Below are 18,429 nucleotides of genomic sequence, written 5' to 3'. Positions count from 1 at the left end.
TCCTGCTTTTTTTTTTCTCATCCGAAGTCTGAGCAGCTGAGGCCAGGCCACAGCCCACTTCATCTGACCCTAAAAGACCCGTCCCTGCCAACCCGCCATCCCGTCCCCCTTTCGCTGCACAGCAGCCTAACGTGTATTTTCACTCCTCCTGTGCTTCACTGCTGCTGGCGTAACTAGTTAGCTCGTGATTTCCTCATCCAGATTCACAGTGATATATGCAGGTGCATCTCAAGGATTTACATTATCATTGAGGAATTAATTTAATTCAGTTTATCCCATTTATTGCATGTATAATTTAGTTTTTATGGGAACACAATTTTAAAAACTGATAGGAAATGTGCAATCTTTGCAGAGAGAACTCGATCAGGGGTCATTTTGAATGATTTTCTGCCCTAATGCAACGCAGCATGAAGAGGTGTAGTTTTACTACGGTGTTAGTGGAGCTCCATATTAGATCATCTATCATATCTGAGGGAGTATGAAGTGCTCTTAAATTTCCTTGAAGGCAGCAAATCTGACTTTAACTTGATTAAAAACAGCAGACTGACACCAGTGAGTAACTGTGACTCAGGTTGCCGGTAATATGTTTGCATTCACCTCTCTGAGCAGCCACCAGGGATTGATTTTGTATTGAATTACTGACATAAATTAACTTTTCAATGATGGTATTTATTGGTATGCACCTTTAAAGTTTATATATACCTAATCTCAAAAGCAGCAGGCAGATGAATCTGTTTTTTGAGCTTTTTTTTTTATATATAAAGATACATATATTGAATCTTATCAGTTTTTAAGACTGCACATATTGGAGCCAGAGGAATGATGATTAAACCGTATGAAATTAAGCCCTTTTCAAACAGCCATGATGCAGTGCCAAAAAAAAAAAAAAAATTGAATAAATCGAACCATTCTAAGATTGGTGATGCAATTTGAAAGCCAAACCCTTTCAGTCACCTTCACTTTTTTTGGAAGGATCCCTCCCGTCACAGAAATCCCACAGTGTTAAACTGGACCAGATTAAGAAGGGTTTGCTTTATACCATGCATACATGTTTACAACCCCTCCTCTGCCTTTCCTGCAGCATTGCCCTGAAATTGGTCCAGTGTTACACTGTCAACTACCCCCCATCATAAAAGTGAAGCCTTCCAAACAAACAAAAAAGATTTTAAATGTACTTTAAAGATTGAAGCACAAATATGCCACAAGCCCCCTATTTTACTTCCAAGTGCCTCAGTAATTTGAGAGCATGTGAATTTCACAGTCCACTAGTGTCTGCTGTATCTTGACACCTTTTCAATGATGACTCTGAATTAGTTTGAACACAGATCACCTCGTTTGCAACCATTCTTTCCAAAGAAGCAATGCCTGAACCAGATGAGAGAATAAAAAAGTGCAGTCTGTTACTTTTCCACAGCAGGGCCATCCGTGCAGCCTATTAGCAAATGAGGACACATGCATGCTGAGGTAAGCTGCCAATTAGCTGGAGAGGAAGTAAGACGAGGCTCTTACTCAGCCTCCCTGGGTCTCCAACCCACGCACGTCCATGGAATAGCTCGGTTACTCAGTGGAGGATGTCTAGATGCTGTGAAATCCTGGTTTGTTTGTTTTTTTTTTTTGTTTTTTTTTTATGTACTTGTTTTAAATTCATCGTAATGTAATATATACTTTGTTGAATGTAGTAATTAGGTATTTATGAATATATGGCTGTGATTTCAGACAAAAAGATAATAAAATGCTTCAAAAATGTCAAACATCAAAATGTGTGGGTGTTTAAGTCTTAGATGGGAATATTGATGATTCCCACACCCTTTTATTGGAACTTTTAATATGGTTTCATTTTACTACGTTTCTTTCAAATAAAAAAAAAATCCAAGACTTAGGGTGTAGAAGCAGTTTTATTGTCTTATATCAGATCAGAAATCAGAATCAGAAGATATCCTTAAACATGGCCCTATACTTACTTCAGGGTAACCCTTTAAAAAAAAAAAGTTTGAAAATTATACTCTTACTTAAATCCTATTTGTCTCCTTTGAAGGTTATGTAATTTACCTGATCAATTTCAACAAAAATACATATGAAGGAAAAACTTGTACTAACTGGCAAAGTTACCATGGAAAGGTTCAGTGTTTAAACCGGGTTAAAAATCCAGCCTTTGACTGGGCCATGGCCGGTTAGTTTAAAACTTAAGGTGACAAAAAGTTGCTGGATATTTTCTTGCAGATTAGAAACTTTTCCCCATCTTCTGTAAAAAAAATAAAAAAATTCTAGTCCTAAAGCAGGAAAGATCACATTTATTTAAATGCTGCAGTTCTTTACCGGATGTAAAAATGCAAACACCTTTGACAAATTCTCACTTTTGTCCTCACGCAATATATTTTCCCAAAGTTGTTTGGAATCAATCTTTTAAATGTTGACAATTTACATTCAGTCAAGTTTTAAGCCTCCCATGGATGCCAGTCGCTTACTATTAAATCACAACCACTGATTTTAAGGCGGTTATGGGCATAGCAGATCTATATACTTGGTTCTAGAATATTTAGTTTCCCCAAAGCTTCAGAAACCTCTTTCTAAACTTTTACAGACTGATAGATGTCTGTAGATTGAGGCATAATGTGTTTTTTTTCCCCCTCTTAGCCTTGAAGTTAGAATATTCTTTTAGAGCGAATCATTCGTAAAACATTTTCACAGGACTGTAGTTGATATAATCTACGTCCAAGTGAAGAACAGCACAGAGAACAATCCAGCATAAACAAGTACATTTATTTTTTCACATGGTAAAAACACCTTTAAATTAACACTATTATACACAGCTGATCCTTCTGAAACAGGCGTCTCATAAATGCTGATCTTCCTCACAGAAGTTTGTTAAAATGAGAGTAGAAAACTTCCAGAAACGCAGCGCCTTGGTAGTAGAAACAGGATAGTTCAAATGTTGAAGTCTTCTAAACATCATCATCCCGCATCCAAAGAGGCTTCAGTAGTCAGCAAACCGGCCCTTAGAGGAACCAGGCTGCAGGTTGGAGCGCAGCTTGTACATGCAGTTCAGAGAGTCAAGGAGGAACTCTCTTATGGTGTTGATCTCCATCAGAGTCAGGTTGTCCAGCTGCAGAATGAATGAGACAGGACTGTGTTTATGATTTCTAAACAAAACATTAAAATGATAAACAGATATCGTTGCTTTTAAAGAAAATCCACTCAGATCCACACCTAATCGCCTCCCTCTGTGCTCACAAAACATAAGAATAAATACCTAAACGTCATTCTTCCTGGGATTTCATGTTAATAACCTTAGTTTAAAGTCAATAATCGGGCAGGGTCTCTGAAGAAATAGATGTGTTAGGAGTTTGCTTGCTTGCTTTGAGGTTTATTCCCAGCCTGTGTTACCTGAGCGTGGGCCTCCTGCTGCCTGATGAAACTGTCCGCAGACAGACGCAGTTTAGCAATCCGAGTGTCCCAGATGTCTTTCACAAGCGTTCGGATCTCATCAGCTTTAGGAATGTTGTCAGACGCGCTGCAAAGACGTACAAAAAAAAGCATAATGAGATTTGGCGTCACCCAAGGTGGGTCAGAAGGCGACGTGCTCCCATGCCATGACTCACTGGTTCAGTAAGAGTTTGGTCAGTTCCATGTAATACGGACTGGGAGCGGGAGTGAAGGCCTCCTCTTTTCTCTCTAGCTCTCGCATCTCCTCCAGTTTGTCTGCATGGTGGAGGAAAGTTATTATGACAAGAAGATAACGCCAGAAGAAATACGAACGCAACTCACTGCAACTCTTTTATGCTGATAGTTGTCAATCGTTTTTATTTCCTATGTACTCCAGCTTCCTGTTTAAAGTCCAAAATCATGATTGCTTTGGATCTTTAAGTGACCCTTATGGATTCCTCTGAGGTTTTACATGTTTATAATAGTATTTCAACCTTTCAGATGAAAAACCAAACTGCTGTCAACAAAAACGATGGCAAAATATTTTTGACAAAATTAATCCTGCTGAATAGATCCTTGGTTCTGCAGTTTAGTTTTACAGGACGTCCAATTTCCTGTCATCTGTTAGGATTATTATTGTTGCTGATGTGAGAGTCTGTTATACCTTAATAATAGTTTATCTAATTAGGACAGTTCAACTACAATGTCATTGTAGTTGTAAAATGTCATTTTCATTATGAACGTGGCAAAGATTTGGGAATGGAATGAGAGCAGTAATATTTTGATAAGGCTGGAGCCATGGACGACATCTCATCTACAAACATGTATGATGTGATGATGCAGCAGACTGGAGTCGTATAAAATGCTTCTTTAACTGTGATCCGGGGCAGCTTCCATGAGATGTGAGTCCAGTTGGTAAGCGCTGCCTTCTGTAACTCAAAGCAACTTCTCTGTTCTGAGAAAGATTACAATTTCTGTCAAAATCTGTTGTCCTGTCTCATGGTTATTTAATACATGTACATTAGGAATTGTTATTTATGAGTTTTTCCCAAGTGATCTCTTCTCCGGAAAAGAACCGGGGAGAGAAAATTTCAAGGTGTAAACACACAGCTTATGTCTGTTTTTCTTTTATTTTAAACAATAATCACTTTGTTCATTAATTTGTAATTTAAGTGAAGCAAAAAGAGCCATAATAATAACAGCTACCTAAATATATATAGAAAAAAATGTGCATAATCTTCCATTTTGACGACAAAAACCCTTTTAACTCTAATGAATTAATAGCAGCCTTGTTTCTATCGACCACCAAATTGTGGAAATTGTTATCCTCAAACCTTGCTGTAATATTCATGAAGTCTTAATAATAATAATTAGAATAAAAATAAGTTTAAAAGTGAGGGTGATGTCCTTAAGAACTTTATAGAGATTTAAATCAGGATCAACCCTTATCCAGAGGAAAGCACTGGCTTTTCACTGCTGAATGATTTCATTCAGTTCTGCACATTTAAACTACATGAATCCGCTGTAAAAGTAACACAGCCCATCTAAAAATAACATAATTCACCCAAAAACACAGAAAATATATCAAATGTTGATACAGTTTTAAATTTGCCCACAAACTTTTTTCTCCTATTGGTGTTTTAGTTCTAATGCAGACTAAAACTCTGATGCCCCTAAGTAAAATACAGTGCAGGTGCCCTTTTTGTAGTTAATGCTGATTATTACTAGAGCTGATCTGTGACGGCATTGCAGGTGTGAAGGCATCCCAAAAACGAAGAATAGACCTCAGCAGGTCACAGATAAAACAAACTTTTATGAAGGTTTAAGTTTTACCACCTCATTCCAGTGGAGATCTGATGAGTCCATCATATGGGAAATGAAATGTTACAAGACAGAGCCCTGCACCCGAAATGAAGGACAGCTAAGGCTTTGACTAATCACACTTGACACAAATCCATTCTTTATGGAAGGAAGCGATTTACGACTGCAAATATGTGGAAATGTTTGTTATACTAAAACTGCATCAAAGCATCTCTGTAAGACAGTGTGATGGCAGCATTATGGTGTGGGGATTCCATCCCATTGGGCAGATTTTATGAACAGGATAGAATGAAACCCAAAAACAGGATAATACTGCAAAGTAGCGACAGGGTTGTTGTTTATGTTCCATGGGGATTAGGCCGCAGCTGTTGTGGATCAAAATACATTCAAGGGGGGGAAAAAGGTGTTAGTCTGGACTGAAACCCAGTATTAGAAAGCTGCAAAGGCGTTTCACTAATAACAGGCAAAATTACCAACTTTGATGTGCACAGGAGTTTTAGAGTTTATAGAGACAGATATCCCTGTTTGGTCTCTATAAAGATAATGAGAGAAAGCGAGCGGTCAGTGGGTGGGGCTAACGCTCCCGTCACACTACACCGCAGCAAGATGTCTTCTAAGCTTATTAGATATATTCAGAACAAACTAGAAATATAGAAGCTGAGGTGGCTCACCCAATGTGCTGTCAATAAACTGCAACACATAATATCACTTCCTATTTCTAGAAATAGTAATCTAGAAAGAAGTTACCTTGGCTTTTGTTAGTGAAAAGCAGTGGATCAGATTTGAGAGTTTCTTTGGAAACAGCTCTAGTCCCACCCACTGAGTTTGACAGATAGCATGAAATGCAGAGTGAAATAATAAAATGTATATTACCTTTTATTTATTATTTAATGTTATAATTAAAATTGTATGTGTATTTAATAACACATTTAAATTTTTTTGTATTACATTTTAAAATATAATTGCAAATCTCATTATCTAAAAATGTCTTTAGTAAATACATTTTACATTTAATAATTTAATTCTACCTTTAGTAATTGTAACATTAAACACGCCCAACTATTTAATTCCATGCAATTATTTATTATTATTATTTTTTTTTTACAGTTTTAATTTTGTCGCTCCTAAGCTTCCGTAGAGACGTCTTTAAATAATTGCAGCAGTCAACGGGTGAGTAAAGTGAAAGGGGTCCACCCTCCCCTATGTTCAGATATGATCTGTTAAACATTTAGAAACCAAAGGAGTATATGATTTAACAACAGGTAATAAGCGGGCGTTGGTAAACAGCTAACAAAATGTTGTGTTTTAAGGTGACAAAATGTGAAAATTTTGTGAAAAAAAAAAAAAAAAAAACCTACCGACATCCATCCACTCCGGGGGAAGAATCCTGCATTTCTGTCTTTGTTTTAGGTTTAAAGCCAACCACACGGGTACATCAACGGGAAGCCCGGGGTTGAAGGGGCCTAAATCTCCCTAAACACAGAAATTAACGCACAAATACAGGTTTTCCGGATCATAAAGCCTGCAGATATTAATACATTAAGCGGAACGATCTGCACAAACTTACTCCGATTAAATAGATCTTGTCCAAACTGAAGTTAGGTATTATTTTCACAAACTCTTTCTCAGCAAGAAATTCAACTTCTGAAGGATCCATAACCGCTTATTGCTGCTTTTACCGAACCTTGTTCATTGATCCCACCTCTGTCTGCCGAAAGTTCCCGCGCTGTTAGCAGGGCAAACCTTGAAAAAACAAGTAGCAGACAACTGCGTCATCACCGGAAGCACGATACTACGACATCCTCTCCATACTGTCGCCTCGCGTTTATAGCAGGCCGTATAGACATTTATTACAAGAGCTGTCCTCTCTATTGTTCCGTTGAACTCTAAAATAAGATTCTTCCTTTTGCTCCTAAAGTTGTATTTTCTTTCATTTGACTATTTGGAATGGCCTTTCAAAATATCACAATATGCGTTCTATTTGGAAGAACATTGTATGGCGTGCCAAATTTAAAGTTACGAGAACAGACGATGCCTTTGAACACGGTGAGGTTGCCGGTATGGCAAGCCATTTTGAAATTAATTAGGTTGACTAAATATATATATATATATATATATATATATATATATATATATATATATATATATATATATATATATATATATATATATATTCCAGATGTCTCAACTGCATTTCTTCATAGTCAAAATATACATTTCAGATATATGAAATGTATATTTTAGATAGGAGGGATATAAATTTAGATATCTGAAATAAGGCTCGGGCACATGACGTCACACGTTGCGCGGCAGCCATATTGATAGCTGGTCAGCCCACTGTTTACACTTTGACTTCGCGCCTGTAAGGACGAGCTTTCTTCTGCTAGTAGTTTGCTTAGTTTTTTGCCGTTTAATTTTACCTCTGCTGTCGTTATGGTCGCCCGTTGCTGTGTCGTAGGGTGTAGTAGCGCAAGCTGTGACTGGACGGGGAAAAAAATCCCAAATGGATTGTCTTTTTACCGTTTTCCAACCTGGAGGCGTCTCAATGGAAAACAAATGTCCTCCATAACAAAGAGTCGCCGGCTAGCATGGGTCGCTGCTGTAAGACGGCCAAATATAACTTTCAACTCAATCCCTGCGTCCATGAGAGTGTGTTCCCGGCATTTTCATTCTGGTAAGTTACAGAACATACTGTTTTTATTCATGTATCATTTCAAGTTAACCGTTGTTGGCTGATCTGTAGCATGTAGCATGAGCTGAAGTAGGGTTGTGTTCCAGAGGGTTAGCCAGGTCCACTGAAACACAAAACAGTTGTCCTACTCTGTTTATTTTGTCATTAATAGTTTATAATAGGGTTAATAGTTTTGGTTGTTTCACCAGGAAAGCCAGTAGATACATTTTTGATGTTTTACGTTAGTGCCAGCACCTAGTCTTATCACCACAACAAACACCACACCATGTTGAGACGGTAGCTTACCTTGGCTCTGATGACTGTGTTCTCATTCGGCTTGATAACTTCCATGTCATGAACTTTTCCATCTGTCAGCTGTTTGTAAGCCTCTAGCGACTTGTAGCAGCGAAACTCTTCATGTGTGTAGGCACTGACGCCACACACTAGATACGAAAATACGTCCTCCCTTGCAAACGGCGGTAGAAATTCTTCCCCAACGCACCACTCCTTGCTTTCTACTTCGTAGAGATCAAGTCCGTTTATGAAGCCCATCTTTTCCAGATAACGGTCCCTGGCTTCCCTCTGCAGTGTGTCTCGGTATATTCCGCATCCTTTCTTCGCTTTTAACATCGCTGTTTACTCGTCTTTCTGCTCTGTCTCTATGCTGTTTTAGGTCTTTGTTTACCGTAGCAACTAGCTACCAATATGGCGGCGTACCCAGAATGCAACGCGCTGTGCCCGAGCCTTATATTCATTTTGACTAGGAGGAAATGCATTTAAGACATCTCGAATATATGCTAATAAATTTTTTACTTTTACTTAAAATTTGTAAAGGTTTCTAGGTATTTCAAAAATGTATATTTAAAAATGTATTGTTACTGGTACAATTATATTTTTGGCAGCCTGAAATGTATTTTTTCCAAAAATTTAATTTGGGATATCTATATGTACATTTCTGGCTGTAGGATTGTAGTTTTGAACTAGAAGATCTTTGAGAGATCAACAAACCGAACAATAGAGAGGACTGCGCTTCTAATAAATGTCAAAATGGCCTGCCATACTGCCATAGTGTATTGGGCTTTTACTTCCAGATAACTAAAATAACATTCTTCCCATCTAAAATAAACATTCTTCCTATCTAAAATGAATTCAGTCAGGAATTAGCTATTCTAATTTCAGATCTCAATGATAGAGTTACTGCTAGTCATAATTACAATTTTAGATATCAAAAATTAATATAACATTACAGATATCCAGAAATCCAATTCTTGGCATCTAAAATATATTTCTACTAGTACAAATATAATTACAGATACCAAGTACCTATTTTATGACAAGTTAAATTAGAATTCCTGATATCTCAATTTTAATAATGCCTATCTAAAATTTAGTTTTAGATATTCAAAAGAATAATGACGCTCCGTTTTAACATAAAATAAGCAGGCTAACTAGTCACATTTCTAAAATAGATAGCACTAAAGCATTCTACCTAGTCACAATTACAATACTCCTCATCAGAATTGAATTTTAGATATCACTAATTATATTACTATCAGTAAATATAAAATTTTAAGTACTCTGAAATAAAATTTGTAATAGTGAGAACTACATTTCAGATACCTATAAATCTTTACTTATTTTATGTGGTCGTTTTAACATATATTTGCTAGTATTGCAGATATCTTTAATAGTATTCCTCTTATCTAAAATGAACATTTCAGATATCTGAAATGTAATTCTTACCAGTACAAATGACGTTACTTTTTCCCATTCATGTGTATTGGGCCATTACTTTCAGATATCCCGAAATGACATTGCTCCTATCTAAAATAAACTTGCTGGATGTCTGAAAAGGAATTTCAGATCTCCGCAATCAGATTGTTACTGGTCATAATTTTTATTTATTCATGTTATGGTTGTTACATGTCATTAACCTTGACCAAGGCCCCTTACAGTAGAAATGCAGTCAGTTCCTGGACTGGCATGGCTATCACTGCCCCTACATAGTTAGGAACAAATTTCCCACTGGGATCAGCTTCATAGTCATGGTAGGACACTTTTTTGATTTTATTTATTTTGCTGAGGCTACTCATAAGCCTACAGCTCAACAAATGCTAAAAGGGCAATATTATTGCCATTACTGTCGATATATAGTAGAAATTTTACACATTTATTAATAAAATGTCACAGGGGATGGTATGGGGAGATGGCCATTTAAGAAAGGGGATGATTTGTACAATTTTTTTAAGAAGGGGGATGCATTTGAAATGTATTCTGAATTAACACAGTTCATATAACTAGAAGCATTTCATCTTGCTGCTTTTCCGCTTCCACTCGTTAGTCTTAAAAAATGACCAGTTGAATAAAAGAATGTAAATTTATTTTACAAATGAAAAGAAGTTCAAGTACTTTTACAGTCTCAGAAACCAATTTTGACATTCATCTCTCAAAGGCTCTGTAAAAATCCCATTTATGACCAGTTCTATCTTTAAACAAAAATGCAGCTCTATACCAAGGAAAGCTGCAATAAATCTAACATTTAATTGATTTGAAGAACTCAATTTAGAAAACACAATGCCTAGAAGCCAGTTAATCAAACAAGCAGCTACAGTAAAACAAAATCCACACATTCCTCTAACCTGATAAAGTATAAATATTTAAACGAGGACAGTCAATTCAGACACTCCCGTCTATGACCAAAAACATATCTGAAAACATTGTATGAAATTTAGAGAAATACAACACAAAGGTGCTAGCATGAAGCAATAAAGTAGGTCAGAGTAGGTTTATCTAGCATCAGGCTACATTTAAATATGTGGATTTTGTTTTGTACCTTAAAAAAAATCTAACATCTTGCCATACCATACAGTAAAATCATTAGGTAAGATTCATTAATAAATTAGAACTTGATTTCAGTATGGCTACAAGCTATTCAATTTATATAAATCAGTCTCTCTAGATCTTTTAAACATTTCTGAATAAACAATCCATTTCAAAAGCCAAAAAGAACAGAACGGATTAAAGAACAAGTTGCCTTTATCACCTCAGGATCACCGTGTAAAGGTGGAAATAGGCCAACAACGTGTACGGCATCTGTATTTGAGAGATTTCGGCCTGTATGATCTGGGATCCACTACATTGTTCAGTGCAGGAGGTTTAAAGGTAGCATCATGCAAGCAAAAAAGGCTGCAAATTTTTCACATGGGACCAAAGACTTGAGTTGAGAGTCCTAACAAAGATCCAGGACAGACTTGTTAATAGCAGGGTTGGTCCAATCATTTCTAAGATCATCCAAGTGGTTGTCAAAGTCAATCAAGTTCTCATAGGACCTGCCCACCAGCAAGGCAGATGTGATCTTCTGTGCTTCGTTCCAATCCTCAAAAGCATCTCTGAAAGAATATTGAAAGAAAAATATCCAGACGGTAATTATCTTCAGTCTTTGGTTTTAAAAAAAAAAACAGGACGTAGAAATTCAATCCTAGATACTTACGTTGTTACTTCCCTATTTTTCCACTTATTTTCAAGGTGATCATAGATAAACACAATAGGCTCAAAGCAGCTCATTGTTAATCTGCTGCTGTCCACCTGCAGAAATGCAAAGCCAGACAGGGATTAATTAATAAGAAGATATGATCAGAGAGATAAGTCCACTAACAGAAAAGATGATGGTGTTTAAGCTGCTAATATTTCTGGCATGTTCCAAATATTAAAGTCTGTTTAATTCAGCTGTTCAATAGGGTCTAGTTTGCCTCCAAACTGAAACACACTCATACACCATAGTGAAAATATTTCATGCCTAACATAAAAGTCAGAGCCACTTAAAACGATCAAACATTACCATAACGATAACAGCTTCGCTGAAGTTCTCAGAAATCCCGGCAGCCACTTTCTGAGCAACTTGATTTGGTCTGAATGGAGGGAAAATAATGCAACAAAGGGTATCTAAAAGGTTTGATTCCTCTGAAAAATAAGGCGGGGTTTTAACTCGACTTACCTTGAATCCTGAGTCTGTTCATTGGCTTGATAATACCCTACAATGGTGTAGTTATTTTCTTTACACCAAGTATCAATCTGAAGGCATAAGAAAGAAAGGAAGGTTGGGTCAGCATAGGATAATTTTCAAGGACAAAGAAATAAACAGAACAACACTTTAATAGACGTTATTAAATGCAGAAAGTAGAAAAACTATCCTATGTAGGGCTGCAAATAATGATCTTTTTGCAAATCAATTAATCTGTCAATAATTTTTTCGATTAATCGATAAATAATGGGATAACAAAAGGTTCCTTAAAGAAGACGTTTCGCCAATTTAAACCAGGTGAAACAAACTTTTCCACTTGACAGGTTCTGGATAGAGCATATTGACAGACAAAAAAGTTTTGTTTTTTTTTATCTCAAAGAGAAATGTTTACATGTTATTTTTTCCAACTTTGATTTAATTGCTGCTCAAGGTGGGTCGTTCCGTCAGCTAAAGACACGTTTTACAGAGTCTCTATACTCCATTTAATGATTAATTAATTACTAAATTAGTTGAAGATCATTTCAATAATCAATTAATCACTATTAATCCAATTAATTGTTTCTGCCCTAATCCCAACATCTACTACATCCCATAAAGTCATGTTGGTAACCGACATAAACTCATAGCTTTCTTCATTATATAAACAAACAAAAACAAAAAATCAAAAAATGACAAATTAAAGACCTGCCAAAGATTGGAATTGGTCACTTTTTCATTTATTTTTTCTAACCCAAGTGGTTTTCAGTTGCAACAAAAACATATTTTACATTGGAAATAAACCATATAAAGTTTAATATACTTCCATATGTGACAGTTGTGATTTTTTTTTATTACTAATGTATTTATTTATTTTTTATTCAAAACTACTACTACAAAAATCTACAGTTTGCTGTTCATGTTATGATCTCAAATAAAGAAAAAAATCATGACAGCTGATAAAAGTCAGAATGGACAAGTGGGATCCAAAAGAATTCAAAATACACTTAAGTAGTCCTTAAAAACAGAAAAGTGATAGATATATATCTAGATAGATATATATAAATATATATCTATCTGTGTATATATAGATATATAAAATTGTTTTTAACCAGCTGATCTGCCACATAAACTCTGAGCAATGCCCAGAGTTGAAAACTTACCAGTGTCAAAGCTACTTCCAGCATTGGTGCCAGAGCAAGAGTACCGTGGAAAAGTGGGACACAATCCACGCACAACACCGGACCACTGTGACCGTCTTTCTTTTTCTCTTTTGTCTTTTCTGCCACCAGCAATCCATTTACGGCACAGTGAGGATATTTAGCAGCGTGTAAAAGCATCTTACAGTACGCCTGACTGGTCAATTGAATAGGCATGTCTGAAAGAGAAAAGCAGGTGGAGGAACAGATCCTATCAGGGAGTCGGTGTGGAAATCAGCGGCGAAGAACGACGGGAGTTAGCTGTCGTCACTTATCATGCCCGAAGAAAAATACAACTCTACCTCAGCGGTTTCCTTTAGTTCCGAATATAAAGAGTCAACTATGCCTTGAGGTAACTGTAAATACTGTTTTTAGTTAATGTAAAACAAAATTGTAGTTATGTGTTAAAGTCGATAACTCGTGTTAAGTCAGGGTGGCTAATCGTATGCCCACCTTCCACTAGTTTGTGAGGTACCAGTGGTGCCGTAAACCTCTAACAAGTCGCCGTAAAGCATATTTTGGCCCAGTCCATCAAATCCTTTACGTACTTCCGCCTTGAGACCTAGCACTTCTCTTCAGATCGGCGGACAGGAGAAAGGGTTGCGCTGCAGGTCGTTTGTCTATTGATTTCCTTCAAATTTCTTATTTATGAAATTATATCAAGTGTATGTTGTCTTTTAGCGTGTAGCGTCATTTGTAGCATAACAGCAGGTCAAACGCGATGGAAAACAATTGCTAAATTGGGTCACTTTGTAGCGCGAGCCTAAACCGGAATGAGCTAATTTCCCGGTTAGCTGATGTTAGCATACACAATAAAGTGTTGGATAGGATGAAGATGTCGATGTAGAAAATGTTAGACTGCTCAGCCGTTGGTTCAAGGGAATTATGTGTCGGTGAACGCGTTAAGTGTTGTAGCGTTTACTTTATAATACCATAAAATAGGTGGTGATTTTACCGGAGCGCTGTGACCTTGTGTTTGTAGCTAAAGCTAACCATAGCTTAGCCTCGCGATAAACGGAAAACCTAAAGCTAGACTGCTCATCTTCTATATATATTACAGTTAAATGTTCCTAGTCCAGCAGAATTAAATGCGAACATATTAAATGACTTTAGTGAGTTATTTTAATGAGGACTTTTTGCAAATAACAATTTAGTCCCATATAATCGAAATAATCAAGGTTATAGGATCTGTCCGCATCTCAAACGTTAATGTAGTGAGATTCATATAAAGATTTTCCATCCTGGTTGTTAGTAAATGGCCATTTTTCATTCAATTATTTCTGAAATTCAAAGTTGAAGAATATTTGTTGCAAATGTTATCCTATTGTCTCAACAGAATGCTGGCAACAAGAGCCCTGAGCCTTATTGGCAAACGTGCCATTTGTACATCTGTTTGCGTACGTGGAGGACATGGTAGGTCATGGTGCCACACTGAACTGAATATTTTCCTTGTCTGGCTGTTGATATAACAATAGATGGAGCAGGTGCTGGTTAAAATTTTACAGCATATGGTTTACCATTCATCATTTTAATCTAGAGTTTGTTGATTCGCCTCACTGCAGAATGTGACTGCAAGAAATTAAATATTCGCTGCTGTTCAATAAAATGCATTTCATTTCTCACTTTCATGCATATATACATTACCTAATAATCATCTTACAGTTAGAGGAATACTGTAAGGTGAAATAATAGCTCCAGCTTCTATTTCCTAAAACACTGCCTCAATACAGGCCAACAGTTTAACATGTAACACCTGAAGCTCGTACCTGAAAATTTAATGGTACATGTTGACTTACGAAATGGTTACTGTATGGTTGAAATTCATGTAATGGATGGTATGTACCTCTCCCACATGCTGGTAATGGAATGCAGGTGTTTGACAGCCCACATTGTTGTTTCTAAACAGCATATGCCAGACTCCTGAAATCAGGTGATCTGGCTGTTATCAGAAGGGATCAAATAATGAACTTATCTGCTGGGTTTTTGCATTCTTGGTAGTGGCGAAGCCAGTTGGAGCTGCAGTTAAATAATCTTACTGGACAAGGGGTCTTCAACCCAGGTCCTCAGGATCCACTTTCCTGCCTGTCTAAAGTGTCTCTTCCTTAGTGATCAACGTGAATAAAATATTTATCAGAGAGATTTTAGCTTGTATGTCCCGAAACTCCGCTGTGCTCTGTTATACCCTTCTTTAGGATGTCATGTTTTAGATTTTTAAAAGATCCTCAGAACTTTATTTTTATTCACTTTGCCTATTTTTTCACTTCTAGGTACCAAGTAAAAGTACAGGTGCTGGTCATAAAATTAGAATATCATGAAAAAGTAGATTGATTTCAGTAATTCCATTTAAAAAGTGAAACTTGTATATTATATTCATACATTACATACAAACTCATATATTTCAGATGTTTATTTTGTTTAATTTTGATGATTACAAATGACAACAAATGAAAATCTCAAATTCATCATATCAGAAAATTAGAATATTGTGAAAAGGTTCAAAATTGATGGCCCCTGGTGCCACACTCTAATCAGCTAATTAACTCAAACCACCTGCAAAAGCCTTTAAATGGTCTTTCAGTCTAGTTCTATAGGCTACACAATCATGGGGAAGACTGCTGACTTGACAGTTGTCCAAAAGACGACCATCGACACCTTGCACAAGGAGGGCAAGACACAAAAGGTCATCGCTAAAGAGGCTGGCTGTTCACAGAGCTCAGTGTCCAAGCACATTAATAGAGAGGCGAAGGGAAGGAAAAGATGTGGTCGAAAAAAGTGTACAAGCAAGAGAGATAACCGCACCCTGGAGAGGATTGTGAAACAAAACCCCTTCAAAAATGTGGGGGAGATTCACAAAGAGTGGACTGCAGCTGGAGTGAGTGCTTCAAGAACCACCACACACAGACGTATGAAAGACATGGGTTTCTGCTGTCGCATTCCTTGTGTCAAGCCACTCTTGAACCACAGACAGCGTCAGAAGCGTCTTGCCTGGGCTAAAGAGAAACAGGACTGGACTGCTGGTGAGTGGTCCAAAGTCATGTTCTCTGATGAAAGTAAATTTTGCATTTCTTTTGGAAATCAAGGTCCCAGAGTCTGGAGGAAAAGAAGAGAGGCACTTCATCCACGTTGCTTGAAGTCCAGTGTAAAGTTTCCACAGTCAGTGATGGTTTGGGGTGCCATGTCATCTGCTGGTGTTGGTCCATTGTGTTTTCTGAGGTCCAGGGTCAACGCAGCCACATACCAGGAAGTTTTAGAGCACTTCATGCTTCCTGCAGCTGACCAACTTTTTGGAGATGCAGATTTCATTTTCCAACAGGACTTGGCACCTGCACACAGTGCCAAAGCTACCAGTACCTGGTTGAAGGACCATGGTATCCCTGTTCTTAATTGGCCAGCAAACTCTCCTGACCTTAACCCCATAGAAAATCTATGGGGTATTGTGAAGAAGAAGATGCAATACACCAGACCCAACAATTCAGAAGAGCTAAAAGCCACTATTAGAGCAACCTGGGCTATCATAACACCTGAGCAGTGCCACAGACTGATCGACTCCATGCCACGCCGCATTGCTGCAGTAATACAGGCCAAAGGAGGCCCAACTAAATACTGAGTGCTGTACATGCTCATACTTTTCATGTTCATACTTTTCAGTTGGCCAACATTTCTATAAATCCTTTGTTTTTATTGGTCTTCAGTAATATTCTAATTTTATGACCAGCACCTGTATTTTTGACCTTCTTCTTACCATCTGCAGGGTCAATTTCAACCAGATCGAGTAAATTAATCAAATTGCAGCCAGTTGATTTCTCATTGGTTACTTTTTTCTAGCCTGATATTCCTAATTTAATTTTACAACAAAAGCGGTATCAGACCAGTATCTTTAACTTTTCTTTCATATTAAGCAGGTGTTGCATATCAAACCCATTGTGAGCATTGGTGTTGTCAGAATCTTTATATCCAATAATGCATATTCTGTTTTGGACAAAATATTTCCGTTTAAAATTTTACATAAGCCCTCGTGTATTTTTCTACAGGTGTTGCTAAGGTGGAGGACTACACTCTCCCCCCCTACTTCGACAGACGGGAGATCCCTCTTCCTGATGTTGCCTATGTGCAGCAACTTACACCAGAACAGAAGTCGCTGAAGGAGAAGGAGAAAGGCTCCTGGGCTTCACTCACCAATGAAGAAAAGCTTGCACGTAAGACCAAATCACACACGGAATTCTTTATTTTATTCATCACACATTTTAGCTTGAGGAAAACTTTTCTCGATATGATATCCTTATTTTTATTTGTATGGAGGGATGGTTTAAACTTGTGTATCTGCCATTTAGTGTACCGCATCAGCTTCAAAGACAGCTTTGCTGAGATGAACCAGGGAACAGCTGAATGGAAGAGTGTGGTTGGGGGCATCATGTTCTTCATGGGTTTCACTGGCCTGGTTGTTCTTTGGCAGAGGAAATTTGGTAAATATGGGCAAATCTGCCTGTTACAAATTTAGTTTTTTTTTTTTTTTTTAAGTTTCAGAGGAAGAAAAGTTGTAATCCATCAGTTTTCTTGCAGTTTATGAATTTATTTGTGTATATTTTGTCCTTGTAGTGTATGGACCTGTCCCACACACCTTTGACCAGTCGTACAAGGAGAAGGAACTGCAGAGGATGTTGGATATGAGAATCAACCCAGTTGAGGGCTTCTCAGCCAAGTGGGACTACGAGAACAAGCAGTGGAAGAAATGATGGGCCAACACAAGCACTGCCTTTGCTTAGGCCTGGGCAAACCCAACTCAAAATATCCAAGAAAGTCTATATTTCTGATTTTATCATTTGTTCCAAATCTTGCAATCTGCATTGTGGAAGACCTCTTCCTCCTACGGTCCCTGTGTATATTAAAATAAAAACGTTTAACCCAAGGAAAGCTCATCAGTTATTTCTTTTATTTGTATCATTTTCCACAAAGAATGCATAACTACAAATAAGACATGGCTTATTTGGCTATCTTAAACAGATTAAGAACGCTATGTTTAATATAAATCCCTTCCTTGTCCCACAATGGTGAAAATCGTTCTCTACATTTTGACCCATCCCCTTCAGGAGCAGTGGGCTGTCATCTTGCAGCACCCAGGGAGCAATCAGGGGTTAAGGGTTTTGCTTACAACCTTCTTAGAGTACAAGCACACTGCTCTAACCCACTAGGCCCACACTCCCCACCTTTTTTTATTTATTTATTTTAGTTTTTGCCTATGTATAACTGTTAGGTATTGAAAAATGTGTTTGCCTCTGCATGCCTGTTAACATGTGCTCTAATGACCTGGTAGGTTGGAC

The 18,429-nt window shown here is 37.4% G+C and overlaps 3 protein-coding genes across 3 annotated transcripts; 1 reads left to right on the top strand and 2 right to left on the bottom strand.

Annotated features, from left to right (window-relative positions):
• Positions 1 to 2,741: 2,741 nt before the first annotated feature.
• gins2 (GINS complex subunit 2) lies at positions 2,742 to 6,997 on the bottom strand. Its single transcript, XM_038306724.1, has 5 exons — positions 6,812 to 6,997; positions 6,603 to 6,717; positions 3,600 to 3,699; positions 3,385 to 3,511; positions 2,742 to 3,103 (listed from the first exon to the last, which is right to left on the bottom strand). The coding sequence occupies exons 1-5, from the start codon at positions 6,899 to 6,901 to the stop codon at positions 2,975 to 2,977; spliced, it is 561 nt and encodes a 186-aa protein (XP_038162652.1). The 5' UTR covers positions 6,902 to 6,997; the 3' UTR covers positions 2,742 to 2,974.
• Positions 6,998 to 10,278: 3,281 nt separating this feature from the next.
• On the bottom strand, positions 10,279 to 13,610 carry emc8 (ER membrane protein complex subunit 8). Its single transcript, XM_038306734.1, has 6 exons — positions 13,414 to 13,610; positions 13,076 to 13,290; positions 11,910 to 11,986; positions 11,754 to 11,823; positions 11,406 to 11,500; positions 10,279 to 11,304 (listed from the first exon to the last, which is right to left on the bottom strand). The coding sequence occupies exons 2-6, from the start codon at positions 13,286 to 13,288 to the stop codon at positions 11,145 to 11,147; spliced, it is 615 nt and encodes a 204-aa protein (XP_038162662.1). The 5' UTR covers positions 13,289 to 13,290; positions 13,414 to 13,610; the 3' UTR covers positions 10,279 to 11,144.
• On the top strand, positions 13,580 to 18,017 carry LOC119797593. The gene is made up of 5 exons (XM_038306735.1): positions 13,580 to 13,722; positions 14,448 to 14,524; positions 17,143 to 17,307; positions 17,443 to 17,574; positions 17,708 to 18,017. Exons 2-5 carry the CDS (start codon positions 14,449 to 14,451, stop codon positions 17,842 to 17,844), a joined length of 510 nt encoding a protein of 169 aa, XP_038162663.1. The 5' UTR covers positions 13,580 to 13,722; position 14,448; the 3' UTR covers positions 17,845 to 18,017.
• The last annotated feature ends 412 nt before the right edge of the window (positions 18,018 to 18,429 follow it).

The sequence above is a fragment of the Cyprinodon tularosa genome, unplaced genomic scaffold, assembly GCF_016077235.1.
Source record: "Cyprinodon tularosa strain WSP-4 unplaced genomic scaffold, ASM1607723v1 ctg59, whole genome shotgun sequence".
Taxonomy (NCBI): domain Eukaryota; kingdom Metazoa; phylum Chordata; class Actinopteri; order Cyprinodontiformes; family Cyprinodontidae; genus Cyprinodon; species Cyprinodon tularosa.
Note: the sequence above shows the minus strand (reverse complement) of the source record. Positions and strands in the feature narration are given on the sequence as shown.